The sequence below is a fragment of the Suricata suricatta genome, chromosome 10, assembly GCF_006229205.1.
Source record: "Suricata suricatta isolate VVHF042 chromosome 10, meerkat_22Aug2017_6uvM2_HiC, whole genome shotgun sequence".
In the NCBI taxonomy this organism is placed as follows: domain Eukaryota; kingdom Metazoa; phylum Chordata; class Mammalia; order Carnivora; family Herpestidae; genus Suricata; species Suricata suricatta.
The window spans coordinates 115,225,538-115,243,669 of NC_043709.1; the positions used below are offsets into that span (position 1 = coordinate 115,225,538).

Sequence of the window (18,132 nt, forward strand, 5' to 3'; positions counted from 1 at the left end):
TCCCCATAGAGCTGGGAGGCCAGCACAGTGTGGCTACGGCGTGACCACGCTGGAGGACCAGAGCAAACACGGGTATGGGAGGGAAGCTTTTCCAAGTGCGCTTATATTCAAGTCAGAGTAAAGAACATTTCCGAATATGTGTAAGACGGGGATTCCCAGAAGCCTTCAGGAATACCAGTAGCCTCCTAAAGCTGGTTTTTTAACCTTGGCAAGATTCACCTTTGACCTTCCTCTGTTTAGGGGGTAGAGATTCCCTCCTTAGCCCCCCCAAACTTCAGATGCACTGACAATATCAAATGGGAAGCACCTTCCACTTAAAAAAACAGAACCATTTTGCACGAGCTATAAAATTACAGAAAAATAAAGCTTCACAAGGCATGTAAAAACTGCATGTATTGAAAAAAAATGTGAACATGCACAAAGAAAGTGGAAAATTACTAATTACCTCTCAAGTATACCTCAATAACAGTGCTAAACAAGTTAAAAGCAGAAAAGCAAAAAACCTTTTAAATGTAAATTACACTAAATAATCTAATCAGAGCCCTTGGAAGATGAGAAAATTATAATGTATTCTTTTGTCACATGATCTGTTTTCTTCCTGTTACCTTAAAAAGGAAGTATTAATCTACCAGAGCAAGGAATAGTTCATGGCCACGGGCAGCAACAGGTGAATGACTAGGTCAATGGTCGACAGCTGATACTATGTCCCAAATTATGTGTATTCAGTGGAACAAACATGTCTCAACACCTTGTGCTGGTAACATACTCCCTGAAGAAAAAGGAATGCTGTGTAATTTTACCACTGAAAGTAACGTCAGATAAAGGATAGGACATAATACTACCCAAAATATACTTTATGGATAGTTTCCCTTTTCTCTTTGATATTTCTTAGCAATGTTACATAAATGCAACATATTTGCATGCAAATAGATCCAGAGATGTCAAGAATTTGAATCATATTTTATATTATGGAGCAAATGTGATAATATGTTTATTAGCTTAAGGAAAAAACCAAAATATACATATGTAGCATCTATAGGGAGAATATAAATTACCAGGAACCCAATACACAGTCAACTTTTAAAAATAAAAACAATCTTTTATGTCCAAAGCTTTAGGAGAAAAAAAACTGGTTCTTCATTTTCACGTCTACTATAAAGAAATATTGTTTTCCTCTGGCTTAATTTGAGCTGTTTTCAGATACAGTAATGAAAGAAAAGTCTACATTTTTTCTGCATCCCTATGTCACTAGGTAAAATTCACTAACTGCTAGAAAGGGCCTGGAAGTTAACCCTCTCCTTCATGCTTCCATGATATTTATAAAACCATCTGCTACCTCTATGCATCCATTTATATACTTCACTAGAAAATAATAAGGTTCGGAGAGTTTTGTTAAGTGGGATTTCGTTCCTGAAAGGCCTGTCTGAAAATGAACGAGATCACCTATTAGGTTTGAAATGCTTTAGCCTTTGGGTAGACCAGATGTATCTGTTATCTAAGGCTCTTCTAGGTCACGGACTCAGCAGCCATTAGAGGATATGGTAATTGTTTAATAAAGCCCATTTACATCCCGTAGAGCCTATAACGGGTTGGCACACAGTGCAGAAAAAAGAAAACACTACTTAGTTTTAACTGTACAAGTAAAAGAAGTTTAGAGACCATACCCAGAAGATAAAAGTACTCCTCCTCATAAGCCAAACAAGATGACTTATTTTGCTAGGTTTCTAGTGAAAAGAAATTGCCGGCATTTTTCTCATCACTGCCCACCATCCACCAACTACTGCTTTGTTAAAATGTTTCCACGAACTGGCATGAATAATAGGATGGCCAGTCTTCACTGAAGATTAAAATAGAAAATAAGAAAGTGAGTGTGCGCCTTCCCCCAGAGACAAAAGCAAGTCACAGGACAGGAAGAATGACGGGAAGCATCCTTTGAGTTACGCTGCCCTGGAAATGAGGCTTAAGGACGGCCAGGCTTCGCAAATTGCAGCCTTCACGAGGAGGCCTGCTTTCCAAATGCCTCTCTCAACCAACACATTTCCAGCCTAACATTTGTCAAACCTCTTCTTTTGTTAACGGTTAACTTGTCAGCTTTTAAAATGGCTTGCGGTTCCTATCCGCCTTCCTTGATGGAAATGTGAAAAGTGTGAGTTACTCCCTTTCACAAAGAATCTTGTCAAGGATCCTGACTCTAATCTGACTTCTCCTCCTGGGGGCAAAAAAAAAAAAAAAAAAGAAAATCTACCTTCTGGAAGCTTAACAAGTGGTGACTATTCTATCATAATTCTCCTTTGCAGAAATAAACGAGGTCAAACAAGGAGAAAGCTACCACCAAACACAGCGTTACGATGTGACTGTACATACTTGTAGGGTTTGCTCCTCAACAACTCGACCGAGTGACTTTTTATGCAATGACACCAGCCAATATGTTCCCCTGGCTGGAAGTATGATAATTAACAAGGACCAGTCCCCCTCTAAGCAATGAGGAGGAGGCCACGAGGAATGCCCCAAGCCCACCCTACAGAAGGCTACCTCAGCACGCTCACGGCCACACTTCCCCACGTCTACTCCTGCTCCACGGCACAAGTTCCTATTTTCATCCCGCCAAACCCTCTCAGAGCATTTTAAGTCTTCCTGAGCCCCGATTGCACTGTGTTGTTTCAAATGTCCGCATCTCCTCTTGGAGTCCATTAGAGCCTGGAAATCAGATAATCCATCTTCTCCACCTGTCGCTGCTCTAGACTCTGAAGGCCTCTGAGGATGTGCTTGGAACATGAAGGTCACTGTGAAAGTCGACCACAGACGTGAATGAAAATGAGACACACCGGTGAGCTGTTGACTGATCTCACTTAGGGACGGGTCAATGGGTTAGAAAAAAGGAAAACAAGGAGAGTTGTTGGCAATGTAAGTGCCAAAGCAAAATTAAAGTATGCTTTCATGGTAGTCGTGTAAAGATCAATACCCAAAAAAAGGGACTTTCTCCTGGAAGGGGTCTATGTGGCTTATGCAAAACAGGACAAGCAAGAGTAGAAACTGCAGCTTTTAGAACAGAATATCTAAGATGAAGGTGCTGAATGTGAAATTGGCTTTTTCGAAAAAAATATGTGTAATGAATAAACTGGCTCCCTCAAAGTCATCACATGCTCAGCTTTAAAAAAAAAAATAGCCAGGTACCTGCTTAATTAGAATAACATTTTTTCAGGTAGTTGATAAGGATGCAAAAAGTCGTCTAATTAGGAAGTGGCTGCTGAAAAAAATTAAAGATTAAGTTGGCTTCTACTTACATGAGGACATAGTAGCATACAGCTATTCATATAAAAGAGAACCTTACTTTTTATTTTTTAAGTTGATTTGAGAGAGACAAAGCATGAGTCAGGGAAGGGCAGAGAGACAGAATCCCAAATAATATCCTTGCTGTCAGCACAGAGCCCGATGTGGGGCTCAAACCCATGAACCGTGACATTGTGACCTGAGCCGAAACCAAGAGTCGGAAGCTTACCTGACTGAGCCACTCAGGCCCCTAAGAGGACCTTACATTTTAAAACTCAGTGAAACCTAATGATGGCATTTTTGTGGAAGTACCATTTAAAAAACAACTAAGAATTTGTAGCAATGTGGATGGAACTCAAGGGTGTCATGCTAAGTGAAATAAGTCAGGCAAAGGACAGATACCATATGTTTTCACTTCTAAGTGGAACAGGAGAAACTTAACAGAGGACCATGGTGGGGGGAGTGCAGGGAGAAGGGTAAAAAATATTTGCGGAGAGGGAGGGAGGCAAACCAGGAGAGACTCCTGAATACTGAGATCAAACTGATGGCTGGTGGGGGAGAGGGGAAGGGAGGTGACGGGCATGAAGGAGGGCACTTGTGGGGATGAGCACTGTGTGTTATATGGAAACCAACTTGACAATAAACTATAATAAACAAAGAATTTAAATAAATAAACAAAGACTAAGACCCTGACTTAGTGTCTTAGTTAATAGTCCACGTATTCAGCTGGTACATTCAGTAAAGGAGGGAACACAGATACCATGGGGGAGTGGGGGAAGGACAGAAAGCGGCTAACAGGGAAGGGGACAGCTTTAAGGGAATTCACCGATGGTCCCTGCCCTTAAGGAGGTCACGTCAAGGGTATCCTCCCAGTCAAGGCTCCCACAGACTCCTCTAAAAGCAGTGAGTGGAGTAATTAATTGGTTCCCCAAGAAAGGGGGGCAATGACTGTCCGATGCTTACTTAAGCTTCTGGATGTTCATGTCACCGTTTAAAGGATAACGTCATTCACCATGAAGAAATCAAAAAGTAAGCGAGTGGGCAAACTGCTTTCGTTACTCTGATCCTCAAAACTAGGATGCTGAAGAGAAGATGGGGCCAGAGCCAACAAATATGCTACTGGTGAAAACGCTTTCAAACAGCCCACTAGTGAACTCAATCGAAGCAATGAGCCTCATTCATCCCAAATCCTAACCATGTTCAAATAACTAGGAATAGTTTGTAACATATAAGAGCTTGTGTATAATGGTGATTAGTTAAGGACTCTGAGGTATACAACATCCATCAATTCAAACTGTAATCTTTTAAAATGAAATTAAAATCAGACGTGCTTTTATAGGTAGTATACGCTATAGATTTTAAATTAATGGACGATAAAATAAAACAGGGTTGTCTAGAATGAAAAACAATATTTTCCTCAGCTCTGAGGCAATAAAACCTCATTTGTGTGTTTTTCTGTATGATAAGATGTATACAATGATTTTCTGAAAGATACTCTAGAAATCAAGATCTACAGAGATGCTCATTTACTAACAAAATATTAGAACCTCTATCTAAAACCGATGATAGCAATGATTAACAATTTAAGAGAAAAAAATGAACAATACGCTGCTCATTTGCAATTAAATTTTCACACATTTTCATAATGAGCTAATTTCCAAGGCTGAGCTATATTCATATTTAAAGAAACTATATATATATCACTGCACGTAACGATGCGACCCATGAAACAATAAAACACATCTTACACTTCTCTCAGTTTACTCTTAAGGTAGGTCTTGAAAGGCATACTCTAAATGCCACTGTATTATCTTAAAAGAAATCTAAATCATGCTTCAAGCAGCCTTCACATGTGAGGATATGTTATCATTTCAGCAACTTTAGTCTGTTTAATTTTAATGCCATTGTCCTGCCTGGCTCACCTTCTCTGTGGCTCTGCCGGGTGGAAACAGGACTACAAGTCCTAGATGGGAGACCAGGAACTCAGTACAAAGGAGGAGGCTCCAGGACCACACAGCTGATCATCTATCGGCTGCCCTGTGGGTTAATCCTGACCCACTGCCCCAACACTGACTCAGAGAGGCCTGTGTTGAGTGGGGGCCATTTTTCTAATCCCAAAAAAGCAAACTCCTAACTGAATGTGACCTTGAATGATTCTCTCGCTCTTCTCGAGGAGCTGGGATGTTAAATTCTCAAAGGATGGGGCTGGACACAAACTCTGCTTAAATCAGATTGCAGACTTTCCCCCCAGGTCTCTTCTGTATTTGCCTGAAACTAGAAGAGCCTAAATTTCACCATTAAGGATCAGAAGCACTGTGATCAATGAGCATTTCACTTTAGGGATGGGGGTGGAATGAGGGGGAAGTAATGTCAGAAGATGTAGGAACAACAGACAAGGGCGGGTAGGAGAGTTCCTGCTGCCCTCTGATGCAGAGGAAGAAACAGGTGTAGGCAGTTAGGCTCTCGGGCTGGCCCCCCATGGTCGCCCTTGACTCGGCAAGAACTGAAGGGATTTTGATGCTGTGACTTTAGCTGGCTGATTCCTCCTCCTCTTTTTTTGCCTTTTCCTTTTTCTCTTAGAGAGATTATCATCTCGCTAGAGTAAGAGATTCTAAAGAATAGAATGATGCTCTCCTAGTATCTTCTGCTGATGCTATAAATAAACTGCTTAACAATTTTGTTCATAGCATTTCTTATTCTTTGCATTCAGAGGAGAAAAAAGTATGTGCGGATCATAATGTGTCTGGTGAATTTCGTTAGTGCCATGAATATTCAACGAATTTAATGACCTTAAAATTTTTCTAAACATCTTGGGTGTAAATTCCCCTCGAAAACGTCAGTTAAGAATAATCTATGAATAACAGAGCCAATTACTACCTGTGGCTATTAATAAAACATTTAAAAATACTATAAGCTAATCACCACCTATATGACAGTGTCATATGAGAGTTTTTAAAAATGGCATAATTACAAATAGTATAAAACGATATCTACTATTTTAGAGAATCCCAGTCTACTTACTATTTGTATGTCTCAGAACGGATATATTCAAACACGTGGGACACACCCAGCTGGAACTGGTCAGCAATTGGGGTCACCCAGGGATTGTTCTCTGCCTTGAACACCTGCTTCTGACCCGTTAAATCCAAGTTGCCTGAAATGATGGAAAGAAAAGAGAAGAGGTTGTAAGGATGCAGGTCTGAAACTGACTCCATGAGACAACAGAAGGGCACACATTGCCCAAGGCAGGAGGGACCACCCTTGTAACGCCCAATCAGGAAAGGCCAGCTACACACACCTTTAACATTTCTAAGGGCGGGCCTAAAGATGGAGGCTAAGACTAGTCACGCCCAAGTGAGGGTCCTGGGCCCACTCTGTGATTGGTCAATACTCTAAATGTTGTGATTGGCTCCCACCAAAAGTATCAATGAATGGTTAAACCTGCTGTCAATAATATTGTATAGTAATGATTGGATCACTATACCTGTGTCACAATTTCCTGTAACTCCCCCTTCCCAAACTCATAAAAGCCCTACCCCGCCTTTGTTCGGGGCTCACTCCACGTGGATCCAGTGTGTTGTTGAAGCCTGTGAGCCTGAGTTTAGGCTGGCCGGGCCTAAATTCGTAATAAAGCCCTTTGCTTTTGCATGCGTGATTCGGTCTCCCACGTAATCTCTGGTTTTTGGGGCGATATTAAAATCTGGGCATAACAAGGTGACGTTCATTTCATCCAACACAAATCAGGTCTAAGGAGTCCTCCCCAGCAACCACACACAACCCAAAGAATCTCTTGGATCATTTGATTTGATTTTTTTTTTAATATGGTACTTCAAGTCCTTACTGATATGCAAGAAATGTTAGGGACAGGACCCTGGCCTGAGAAATTAACAACTGAAGAAGAAAGGAAGGAAGGGAGGGAGGGGGAGTGTGAGAAGAAGGTGGGAAGGAAGGAAACCTGGCAGGAGTTCTTACAAATACAGCATATGCTTTATTTTTCTAGGTATTTGTTACAGAGAAGGAAATGACTCATCCAAGGCTGAAAGACACAATCCTTTTGGAACCTCCAGAAATTCTATTTGACAATGTACATCACTGCGTGTCCAGTCTGATCTCAACCCAATCCAATCAACACCATTGTTCATCAAAGTAGAGCATGAGTGAAGGAAGATAAGAATGTTGCCAGGTAGAATTATTGTTGCGTTACTCAGGTGCCATAAACACAGCACAGAATCACCACTAAGTGAATCTCATTAACATGGAAATGCTAGAAACTCACATCTGTATAGTCCTTATCAGTTGATGAATTAGCTTTAAAAACTGTTTCTTCATTTGATTACCCAGCAATCCCTAAGGTCAATAACTGACATCGCTTTATAGATGGAGAAATGGAAACATGGCAAAATTAAGTAATATGTCCAAGATTTGAAACCATCAAAGTCGGGATTTGAACTCAAGGCTTCTGACTCCAAAACTTGTATTCTTTCTACAATGTCTGGTGAAGCTTTCAGGTTACATATCCTAAATCAACCAGAGTTAAAGAAGGTAGCATAACAAAGCCAGCAAGTGCCACCCATGTGAATATCATGTTAATAGTCAGTTGATTTTTTTTTCCATGTTCGGTATATTAAAAAAATGGAAAAGGCTACATGTGAAAGAGCTTCCCATCACACGCTTGCCTACGCAAGAGACAGGGACCGTGGAGTTTTGGAGCAGAGATGTATTCAGGTTACTTGGCATCGGACTCACCAAAAGCCTTTCCCTCCAGGCCCTACTCAGGAAGTCCATTTTCAGACTCTCAGCCTGCAGGACAAGAGACCCAGCAATTAATTCTTCCCAAGATGCATCCAAGTGCCATGACTGTCCAGTTTTGAAACTTGCCAATTGTGTCATAGGTGACAACTCGGGATAAGGAACACATTCTGGGACGCAAGAATACCACAAAGCACATAACTTCCTGGCTGATCTGAGAGTAAGAAAGGAACAAACTTTTTTACCGGGAGGATGATGTATTATTTCTTCTCAAAACAGAAGAGTTGATGGTCCCAATTTGTCTTCTTTTTGTTATGTGAACTTGTAACCATTCAGAAAAATAAAGAAAAGGCCAATATAAAACTGATTACAATTTAATAAAGTGCTTTTCAAGAAAACAGATATTACCAAATAGGATGAGTAATTCATCACCTTTCCAAAGCTACTTAGAATCTGATGGTGTGAAGGATGAAAATAAACAGATAAATTTCTCTCCAAGATTATCAATATTGTCAGTTTCCTCATCTTAATGGTTAAACATCATTAGTCAGATATTAAATCATTTGGTAAATTAACAGGCTTTATTCTCTAAACCACAAGTTGAAAAACTGCCTAGGGCAAATGAAAATCCCCACGTTGTCCAAATTCTCTGCTTAGCTGGGTATTTGGGTATGACCGGTAGGTCCTGAGCTGTTTGTTTTTATCTTCTCTGGGGGAGAGGTTGTAGCTTTCCAAGAATAACAAGTGGTACCTTGTAAATTCCTCCGTAATTATTATTTTCTGATAGGATCTTGTTTGCTAATCTCTATGTCCTCTCTTCCATATAATTCTCTTATTACATTACTTTTCCCTCCACGTTTCTTCTTTTCCTAAAAAAGAATATAATGTCTGAAAAAAATCTTCCATTTGAAAACAATTCTAGGGGCACATGGGTGGCTCAGTCAGTTAAGCGGCTGACTGTTGATTTCGGTTTAGGTCATGGTCTCACAGGTCGTGGGATTGAACCCCACATCAGGCTCCACACTGACGACCATGCAGAACCTGCTTAAGATTCTCTCTCTCCTTCTCCCACTGCCCCTCCCCTGCTCTCCCCTTCTCCAAAAATAAAAATAAAAACTTCTAAAAGAGAAAATAAAACCAATTCCATATATTTTTTTAAAATGTTAATGCTATTTATGAGTGAGAGAAAGACAGACAGACAGAACATGAGCAGGGGAGGGCCAGAGAGAGAGTTGACACAGAATCCAAAGCAGGCTCCAGGCTCTGTGCTGACAGCCCCCGATGTGGGGCTTGAACTCATGAACTGTGAGATCATGACCTGAGCTGAAGTTGAACATTTAATGGACTAAGCCACCCAGGTGCCCCAACAATCCTGTATTTAAGTGTCCTGTTTTAAACGTACAGTGAATACACTGCCCGCTCTTCTTAGGAAGCATGGTCCCTGAGGGAAGGCCCTCGGCAGGGAGCAGGCACCATGGGGTACCAAATTCACTAATATGTTGGGGGTGAGGCACTAGAAGTGAACACCTCTCTTTAAATATTCACCCAATAAACAAGCTATGCTTACATATCTTCCAGCCTCTGAGGCCTGCCCACTGACATCAGCATGAAATCAACTATGAAAAAGAAAACAACAGAGACATCTGGAAAAATATGTGTATTCCAAAGTGGCTAAGAAAAAAAAAGGAAGAGAAGCCACAAAAGGCAGGAATTGCATAAGGAAGCAAACCAATTCCTAACCAAGGGGCTCTCCCTGGTAGTGGCTACTCTGACGTAAAGATCTTTCTTCCTTGTTCCCCCGAATCATTTATCCTACTGAGAAATACAGTTTGAATTTCTAATGGGTATAACTTAATCCGGGGAACATCCAGGACTCCCCATCATTCACATATTTCCATGAATTAAATCAACTGGATTGCTTTCCTCTTAACATGTGCTTCAGACAGGATCCCAGGAATACTATTCTTTAGTTTGCGGAAGAAGACGGGGAGGACCAGGGGAGAGAACAGATCCCTAGAGCACAGAGCACTTCTCACCGTCTGTGTTTTCAGGGCCCTGGGTCCGTGTGAGAGAACCGGGGACCAGGAAGAGCCTCCAGGAAAAACCCCATTGGCAATCCTCCACTCAGGGATGACATCCAAGGGACAGAGAAAGAAGACAGTTGTCTCTCCTAGGCTGTATTACAAGCTCCCTTCCACCAAGGTCCAAGGGCTGCCCCGAGAATACGCAAGTATAGGTATGCAATGACTGAAGCAAATCTTACTGGATTATCTTTGAACTTGAGATACAAGTACATAGTTCTAGGTGAAAGAAGAGCCTGCTTTCTACCACCTACCACTTATAGACCCACTTGGGAATGTACGTGGCCTCTTGTTAACTTATTAGCAGCCTTTTTAGTGGTAATCCTCTGAAAATCAAGTACTAAAGTTCTACGCTCCCTGACTGCCACACACAGAAGACAGAGCTAGGGGAGTAATGCCAAGAAAGGTCAGCCGTGTTCTCTGGGCCCTTTTGTCTGAAGCCTCTAACCCCCTGGAGATCTGTCAATCCCTAGCAATGTCTCTATTTAAGTGCTGTCAATGGAGACAGAAGAGGCAGAGGGGACTGCTAATGACGTCTGCTAACTGGAGCACGCAGGAGACCTGGATGCAAGCAAGACACTTTTCCTCCTTTGGGGAAAAGGAGTAGGAAAGTCCAAAGACGGGGTACAACACAAAGGACCATGGGATATTCATGAGCATTCTTGTTTCTACCACTTCACACTCATCTGCGCATTCTAGAGGGGGAGAGGGCCTGGGGCACCCTCTCCCCCACCCCATCTGCTTATTTTAATATCAAACAAAGCTACTGAATCCTGTTCCCAGATCTTCACAGGGCTGCCAGAGTTGGCAGGCAGCAGAAGAGGGTGACTCAGGTTCCCTGGGGGAGGGGTGACCCAAAACAATAGCCTGGGGGTTGAAGCTGTGCTTTCCTTGTGAACAAAGAAGCAGAAAAACCATGTTTAACGTTCACAGTAAACCCTAAAGCAGACAACGACTGCAGGTGACAGAGACGGAGATTGCCTGAGCCAAACCCGGGCGCTGCCTCTCCGGAGGTATAACCTGGCTTGGCGTAATAGGATGCACTTATTTTGTTTTTCAACTTAATGCCATTGACGGATAACACAATACCTGCCTTTGCGCGGCTGGAATCTTCCAGGCCGGCATTTGTCTCCAGCTTCCCTACCTGACGGTGTGCCGGCCCGGAATGCAGCAATTTCAGAAGGCGGTTAATGTAATTAGAGTAAAGCTAGGCCATTATACCGTGTGAAAAGATGACACCCGTCTCAGATTGGCCTAGCAACAAGTTACCCTTGCCTCAGCAAAGCTCATCTGTCAGCTGTCGGAGGTAGGTTCCCTTTTAGGCAACAACATGCAGGAAGCATCTCGCCCCCGCTGTCAGTCAGGATGCCACCCCCCTCGCTGCTGCACGCTCCAGTGCGTCTAGTTAGGCGCCCTCGCCCAGCTCCTTTATTAGAAGCCTGCGCGGCGCGCTGGTGGTGTTCTAACAAGGATCAGGCGGCAGGATTAAGCACTGTGACAAAGAGGATCTAATAAGCTCGAAAGTGGCGCATCCACAGACAGGCTGGCTGGCTCCCAGACACAGATTCGCTCTGCTCACTGTTCAGTGGGAAGGCCCAGGCCACAGGGGATGCCAGCCAGCTCCGTGATTAGCGGTGACCCCCTGACCGATGCTGCTATGAAGATCATATATCACTCAGAGACTTAGTCTGCAATTGCAAATTGGATTTGCCATTTTATTACCTGCGAAAGGACCACATATGCTTCTTTCCAAAGCCGCTGGTACAGTCAGCTTTGCTGTGTGACAGTCATTTTGTAAACACTAAATCATGCAAAACAATCATTCTCCTTGCTAGTTACAAATGGGATTGAATGCAATAGGCAATTGTGGCCCCATTAATAAACACAGTCATTTTCACTTATGGAAATGGGTTATTTTCATAATCACCCTGTTCAGAATTCTTCCTGTGTACTCGAAATCCTGAAACATGTGGCCGGTAAACATTATTGATCATATATTAAGCAATCCAGAGGATCTGGGAAAATTTTTCATGCCATCAAAGTAGCACTGCCTTCTTTCAGAATTCCAAAATTCCATGGAGCACTTTTTAAATTAATGTGTTTTAAATGCCAGGTGCTCACTCTTGGAAATCTGAGGCCACGGTCTAACAAGGTGAGAGTAGCAAACCACGGCTGACTGGGCAGTCTATCATTAGTGTACTGGATTTGTCCAAACGTAGGTAATTGACTTGCTCTGGAAGGGGTCTAGATGGGACATTATGACAGCTGAAAGATCACCTCTGCCCCTCAGTGAATCCACACACTGAGGCTAACCAAAAATGATTCCAACACAAGACACAAGCTACGCTTAGGGCTGCTCCATATATAAAGAGATATTCTACACATAAATCTCTAAAATCCTTGTTATTACATACTATGCCCCTAATCACAGAAGTACATGACTAGATAACAACTCAATATGGAAGGTTCCTACTTTTTCCCTTCCTCAGCAAAACACTTAATTGAGTAGAAAAATGATCATATGGCTCATAAAATAATGCCCGCACTGTAACAGTACATGTTTGTGGCAATAAAGCACACTGGAAACAAGCAGAATGTTCACCAACAGGTAAGAACCAGAATGATGTGTGTTCTAGCCCTATGGTTATGGAACAGACTTATTTGCATGTCCTGGCCTAGAAAGAGGTCTACAGTATAATCAAAAATAAATTTAAGAGGATTCTAAATTTGCTATTATTTTTGAAAAAAAATACCCAACAAATCCCACATATGTGCATGAGTAGATGTTCATGTGAAAAGAAAAAGAGGAAGACACACACGTCAAATGGTGAATATGGGTCTCCTCGAAGAGAGGAAGTTCAGGCAGGACAGGGATTTGAACCAGCAGAACAAAGGATAAACTACTCATTTTCTCTTTTGAGAATTTCACATGCTTACAAATATGGATCATTTTCATAATTAAAGAATAAAGTCCCCTCGAAGGAAACGCCAGATACAACTTCACAATACACGAAGCGCATTAATTAGCACAAAGGAGCGCACCGTATTTATGCATCACCCTCCTGCAGTGAACCCCCAACTTCACAGGTGACAGTCTATGAGCCCTAACTGGACTGAGCATCTCGACCTGAAGCTGCTTCCCTTTCTGGGCCTCATCAATGCAATCAAAGTACACTGGGATGTCTCGTGACAGCTCTCAAATTTATTCTGGGGGGAATTCGAGGCCACACTGTCATTCCGGCAATCGTCTGCTTAGCCTTTCTGGCAACATGTTTTAAAAAGAGGCACTTTGTTCAGCTGATACTCCCAACGAACGCATTGCTGCTTTAGGATACATACTTAAATACACAGTTGCTCCTCCGATCTAGTTAGGGAAGACTACAATTTAAACAAACAAGAATAAAAATAATACTCTGCCAAATGGCTCCAACAAAGGGGCCTCTGGTTTATGCGTATGCCTATGTCTGAGGGTTCAGAAGCTCTTTCCACCAATGAAGGAAAATTGCATTTTAACAGAGGCTCCCCTCTGATGCTCTCCGTGGCCATTTGAGATCTGTGTTCCAGGGTCACACGGAAAAAAGGGCCCTTGTAAATATGATGACCCAACAACGGAGCCACGCAGCCCCAATACACACCGCCACAGTGGTTTCTTCCGGCAGGCCACCTTCTGTGCCTGTTAAGTAAATAATTCATGTTTCAAACCTGCTGCTCATGTAGGATTTCCCAATCATTCTTTCAAATGTAGGCGGTAACCTCATTTTTACTTGCCGGATTTCCCTTTTATTATGTAATGCCACCACTAGTAGACAGAAGCCCAGCAGACCCGGCCAGAAGACCGGGCTCCTGATCCCAAATGGCACGTATGAACTTTATGACACAGACGTTTGGGGCAAATCTTTGTGCTTTTTTCTGAGCTTTGGCTTCCTCGCCTGCTCTATGGTGACACAACTCACAGGACTACAGACAAGAGCCAAAAAGGGTCCAGAACGGTCCCATAACTGGAAAGCACTATAGAAACCATCCTTCTCTTTATTACTATTGCAAGTGAAATCTGCAAAAGAGTGAAATGTACACTTGGCAACAACGTGCCTAAAATGGGTTCTCCGAATGAATTTATAACCTCCTGAAACAGGAGGTACCATTATTATTTATGTGGTGACACTCCAATGAGGAAGGGGCCCTGTTCATCATCAAGAGTCTGTGATCGAAAGGAGGGGAAAGATAAAATTTAGCAACACTGATTTCATTTCCTGGAAGACGGAAAGATTTCTAACAGCAGCAACTGGAGGCACCCTCCTGGGGTCAGTTCCCAGAGTGCACTGGGACTCTCATGGTCCTCTTCGCCCTCATTCTCTCCATTCAAGTTCCTGAGTTCAGGACATACTTCTGATGGTCTGGGAAGCTGGAAACGTGAACACCCAAGGGGCTTCTGTTACCCTGGAGCCTCTAGAAGTCACTGATTAATGCAATATAAACTAAAATCAACATATGTTCAAGGAATAAATTTCAGTACCATAACTTTTTTTAAAGTTTATTTATTTTGAGAAAGAATGAGAGAGAGAGAGAGAGAGAGCAGGGAAGAGGCAGAGAGAGAGAGAATCCGAAGCAGATTCTGCACCATCAGTGCAGAGCTCAACACAGGTCTTGAACTTCAACCAACCCTGAGATCATGACCTGAGTCAAAATCAAGAGTCAGAGACAGAACCAACTGAGCCACCAAGTCACTCTTCAGTATCAGAACTTTTTAATAGGATTGATAAATATATCACAAACCAGCCTTCACCATAGCTGTTTAAGATAAACGTATACAGAATGGCCACCTTCCTGACAAAACCTGTTTTCAGTCAGTGTAGTACTCACTTCATCTTCTATTTCAGGTTCCTTCATCAATTCCCTCATTAGCAAGCTTTAATATTTATAATAGCATTACCTAATTGATTTGTGATACTGCAGACAGGAGCAATTTGTTTTGTTTTGTTTTTTCTTGAAGGCCTTCTAGTCCCTAGGTAATCCCTAACGGTACGTGGGTTCACCATCATATCCATGTTGCCCCGTTATTTTTGTTCCACAGCATACCTTTAGAAGACCTGCAACTCTCTTTCAATGAGACATATGCAGCCTTGAAGTAGTAAGGGGCAGACTAAGAGTAAACTTTATAAATTAACACCCTTAACTTGTAAGAAACAAAATCCCAGACAGCACCTACCGTTCATGCTTGTGAACACGGAAATGTAACTAATCACCAAGACTAGAAGACATCGAGATCTATCCTGTACACTCCCAGTTCATAAACATCCACCTCTCAAATTGGCACATATTCAAAAAGGCTGGAGTTCCCAGGATTGGCCAAGGTTGGAGGATTAGACAGTTCCATACATGGCTGATCAGGGTACAAAATGGCATCTCTTTACAGAAAGGTAATCTGGCAATATATATTAAGAGCTATAAAAATGTTCATACTCTTTGACTCAGTAATTCTACCCTAGTAATAAATTTATGCTAAGAAAATGATCACAGATGTCCCCAATGATTTATGAATAAAAGTTCTCAACTCAGTGTTGCTTATGTTCCTCCTCAAGATCTGTAAAACAACTCAAATGTCTAAGGGCTTGGTTAAATTATCAACACTCATTATGTAGCCATACGATTGAAAAGGTTTTCAAATAAAATTTAATGACATGTGGTAATGGTCTTGACTTAATATTGAGCTGAACACAGTAGAATACAGAGCTCATAGAGTATGATATATTTATTTTATGTTTTTAATGTTTATTTTTGAGAGAGACAGAGAAAGAGAGAGACAGAGCATAAGCAGGAGAGGGTCCAAGAGAGAGGGAGACACAGAATCCAAAGCAGGCTCCAGGCTGTCAGCACAGAGCCCGATGTGGGGCTTGAACGCACGAACCATGAGATCAAGACCTGAGCCAAAGTCATCCAGACACCTTGATTAGTTGTATTTTTTTTTAGCCTAAGTATTTACACATATATGTAAAGAAAAGGGCTAGAAAAAAAAATACAGATAAGTACCAACATACAGAATAGAGAAAAGATGGGAGGGAAATACACTCAGAATCTTCACAGTAGTCATTTCTGAATGGCAGGATCAAGAAAATTACCCCCTTCCATGTTTCTCAGATTTTCTATAGCAGTAGTTCTTAAACTTGGGTGTGCATCCAAATTTCCTGGAGGCCTTATCAAAACCTACAGAGCTTGTGTTTTAATAGGGCTTGGGTGACACAAGAAACAGGGGTTGCCAAGAATATGGAGAAAAAGGAACCCTCATGCACTGTTGGTGGGAATGCAACTGGTGCAGCCACCATGGAAAACAGCACGGAGGTTCCTCCAAAAGTTAAAAACAGAACTACCCTATGATCCAGCAATCACACTACTGGGTATTTACCCAAAGAATACTAAAACACTAATTTGAAAAGATAGATGTACCCTTATGTTTATTGTAGCATTATTTACAACAGCCAAGATATGGGAGCAGTCCAGGTGTCCATCAACAGATGAATGGATAAAAAAAAGATGCAGTACACATACACACACACACACACACACACACACACACACACAGAATATTACTCAGCCATAAAAGTGAAGAACTCTTCCCATCTGCAACAGCATGGAAGATCTAGAGAGTACTTTGCTAAGTGAAACAAGTCAGAGAAAGACAAGTATCATAGAATTTCTCTCTTATGTACAGTTTAAGAAACAAAACAAACGAACAAAGAAAAACAAAGGCCGCCCAAAAAGCTGGAACTTAACTCTAGAGAACAAACTAATGGTTACCAGAGAGAAGGTGATGAGGGGATGAGTGAAACAGGTGAAGGGGATTAAGAGTACACATATCATGATTAACACTGAATAACGCATAGAATTGTTAAAACTGATGTATTGTACACCTGAAACTATACTGGATTAAAACCTCTCCCAAAAAGGTTAAAGCAATATAAAAAATTTAAAAAATTAATAAAAGCTTTCTTAAGAAAGACCTGGGTAAGGCCCAAGAGTTTCTATTTCTAACAAGTCCTTAGGAGTAAAGGACATTTCTCTTGCACAGACCACACATCGAAAAACGTCACTACTTATAACTGTGATCTTAGTTATTCTATAACTATAGTTATTCTATAATGTGTAGGCATTTCAAATATATACAATTATATATGTCTATTATTCTTCAACAAAGTTAAAAATTTTGACCAAGTGTTTTAAATTTTAAATAAAACAAAAAATATTAAATCTTGACTACTGAGAAAGAAATCTGAACTTTTAGATATTATTACTAGTACTATTAAAAACGTCAGCCCTCCCCCACAAATCAATGACTACCTACTATTATCATCATTTTCATCACTGTAGTTACAATAGCTCTTATTTGTGGACTGTGTACTATATGTACCAGTTGTAGATGTAGGAGCATTGCATACCCATCATTCTAAACAGTTACTTCAATCTTGCATGGAAAGTATTATCATCTCATTTAAGAAAAGCAACAACATTCCGGGAGGTTAAGATCCATACCCAAGGTCACTTGAGTAGTACAAGGCAGAGCTGGGATTCAAAGGCCAATTTATCTGGGCTCCTGGTCTTTCCACGACAGGACACACATCTCCTCCTACTGCAGAAAGGTATTGATTAAGGAAGTGTTGGAACAGTCAATAACTTGACCAGGTTTAATGAGCACCAGGGAGGCATCTGGGGAAATAAACCCCTTACCCTCCTCACAGGTCCAGAATTCTATCATCAGAACCATTACCTTAAAGGTTGAAAGCCGAGTTGCCTCTAGATTATTTTCTTTTTATATTAAAACGCCCTGGTAGAGTAATGCATTAGGCTGATACACTTTCATTAATAGGACAGAGGACTTTTAAGAGGTGGCATTAATATAGACATGCATGCCTTCCCTGTTCACCCTTTTTACACAAAATCTGCAACTATGCTTTGAGGTGGCTCGTGTACAAGTATACTAACTGTAACATTACTTACATGGATGCTGATCAAGACGGAGATGTACGTTCAACTCAGAAGC

General features: G+C 41.5%; 1 protein-coding gene across 4 annotated transcripts in view; it reads right to left on the reverse strand.

Moving 5' to 3' along the window:
• RSU1 (Ras suppressor protein 1) overlaps positions 1-18,132 on the reverse strand; it is a 196,703-nt gene that overhangs the window by 81,513 nt on the left and 97,058 nt on the right. For all 4 annotated transcript variants that reach the window (XM_029954267.1, XM_029954269.1, XM_029954268.1 and 1 more), the window contains one exon: positions 6,292-6,424. In XM_029954267.1, coding sequence (XP_029810127.1) covers positions 6,292-6,424 — 133 coding nt within the window. The remainder of the gene's footprint in view (positions 1-6,291; positions 6,425-18,132) is intronic.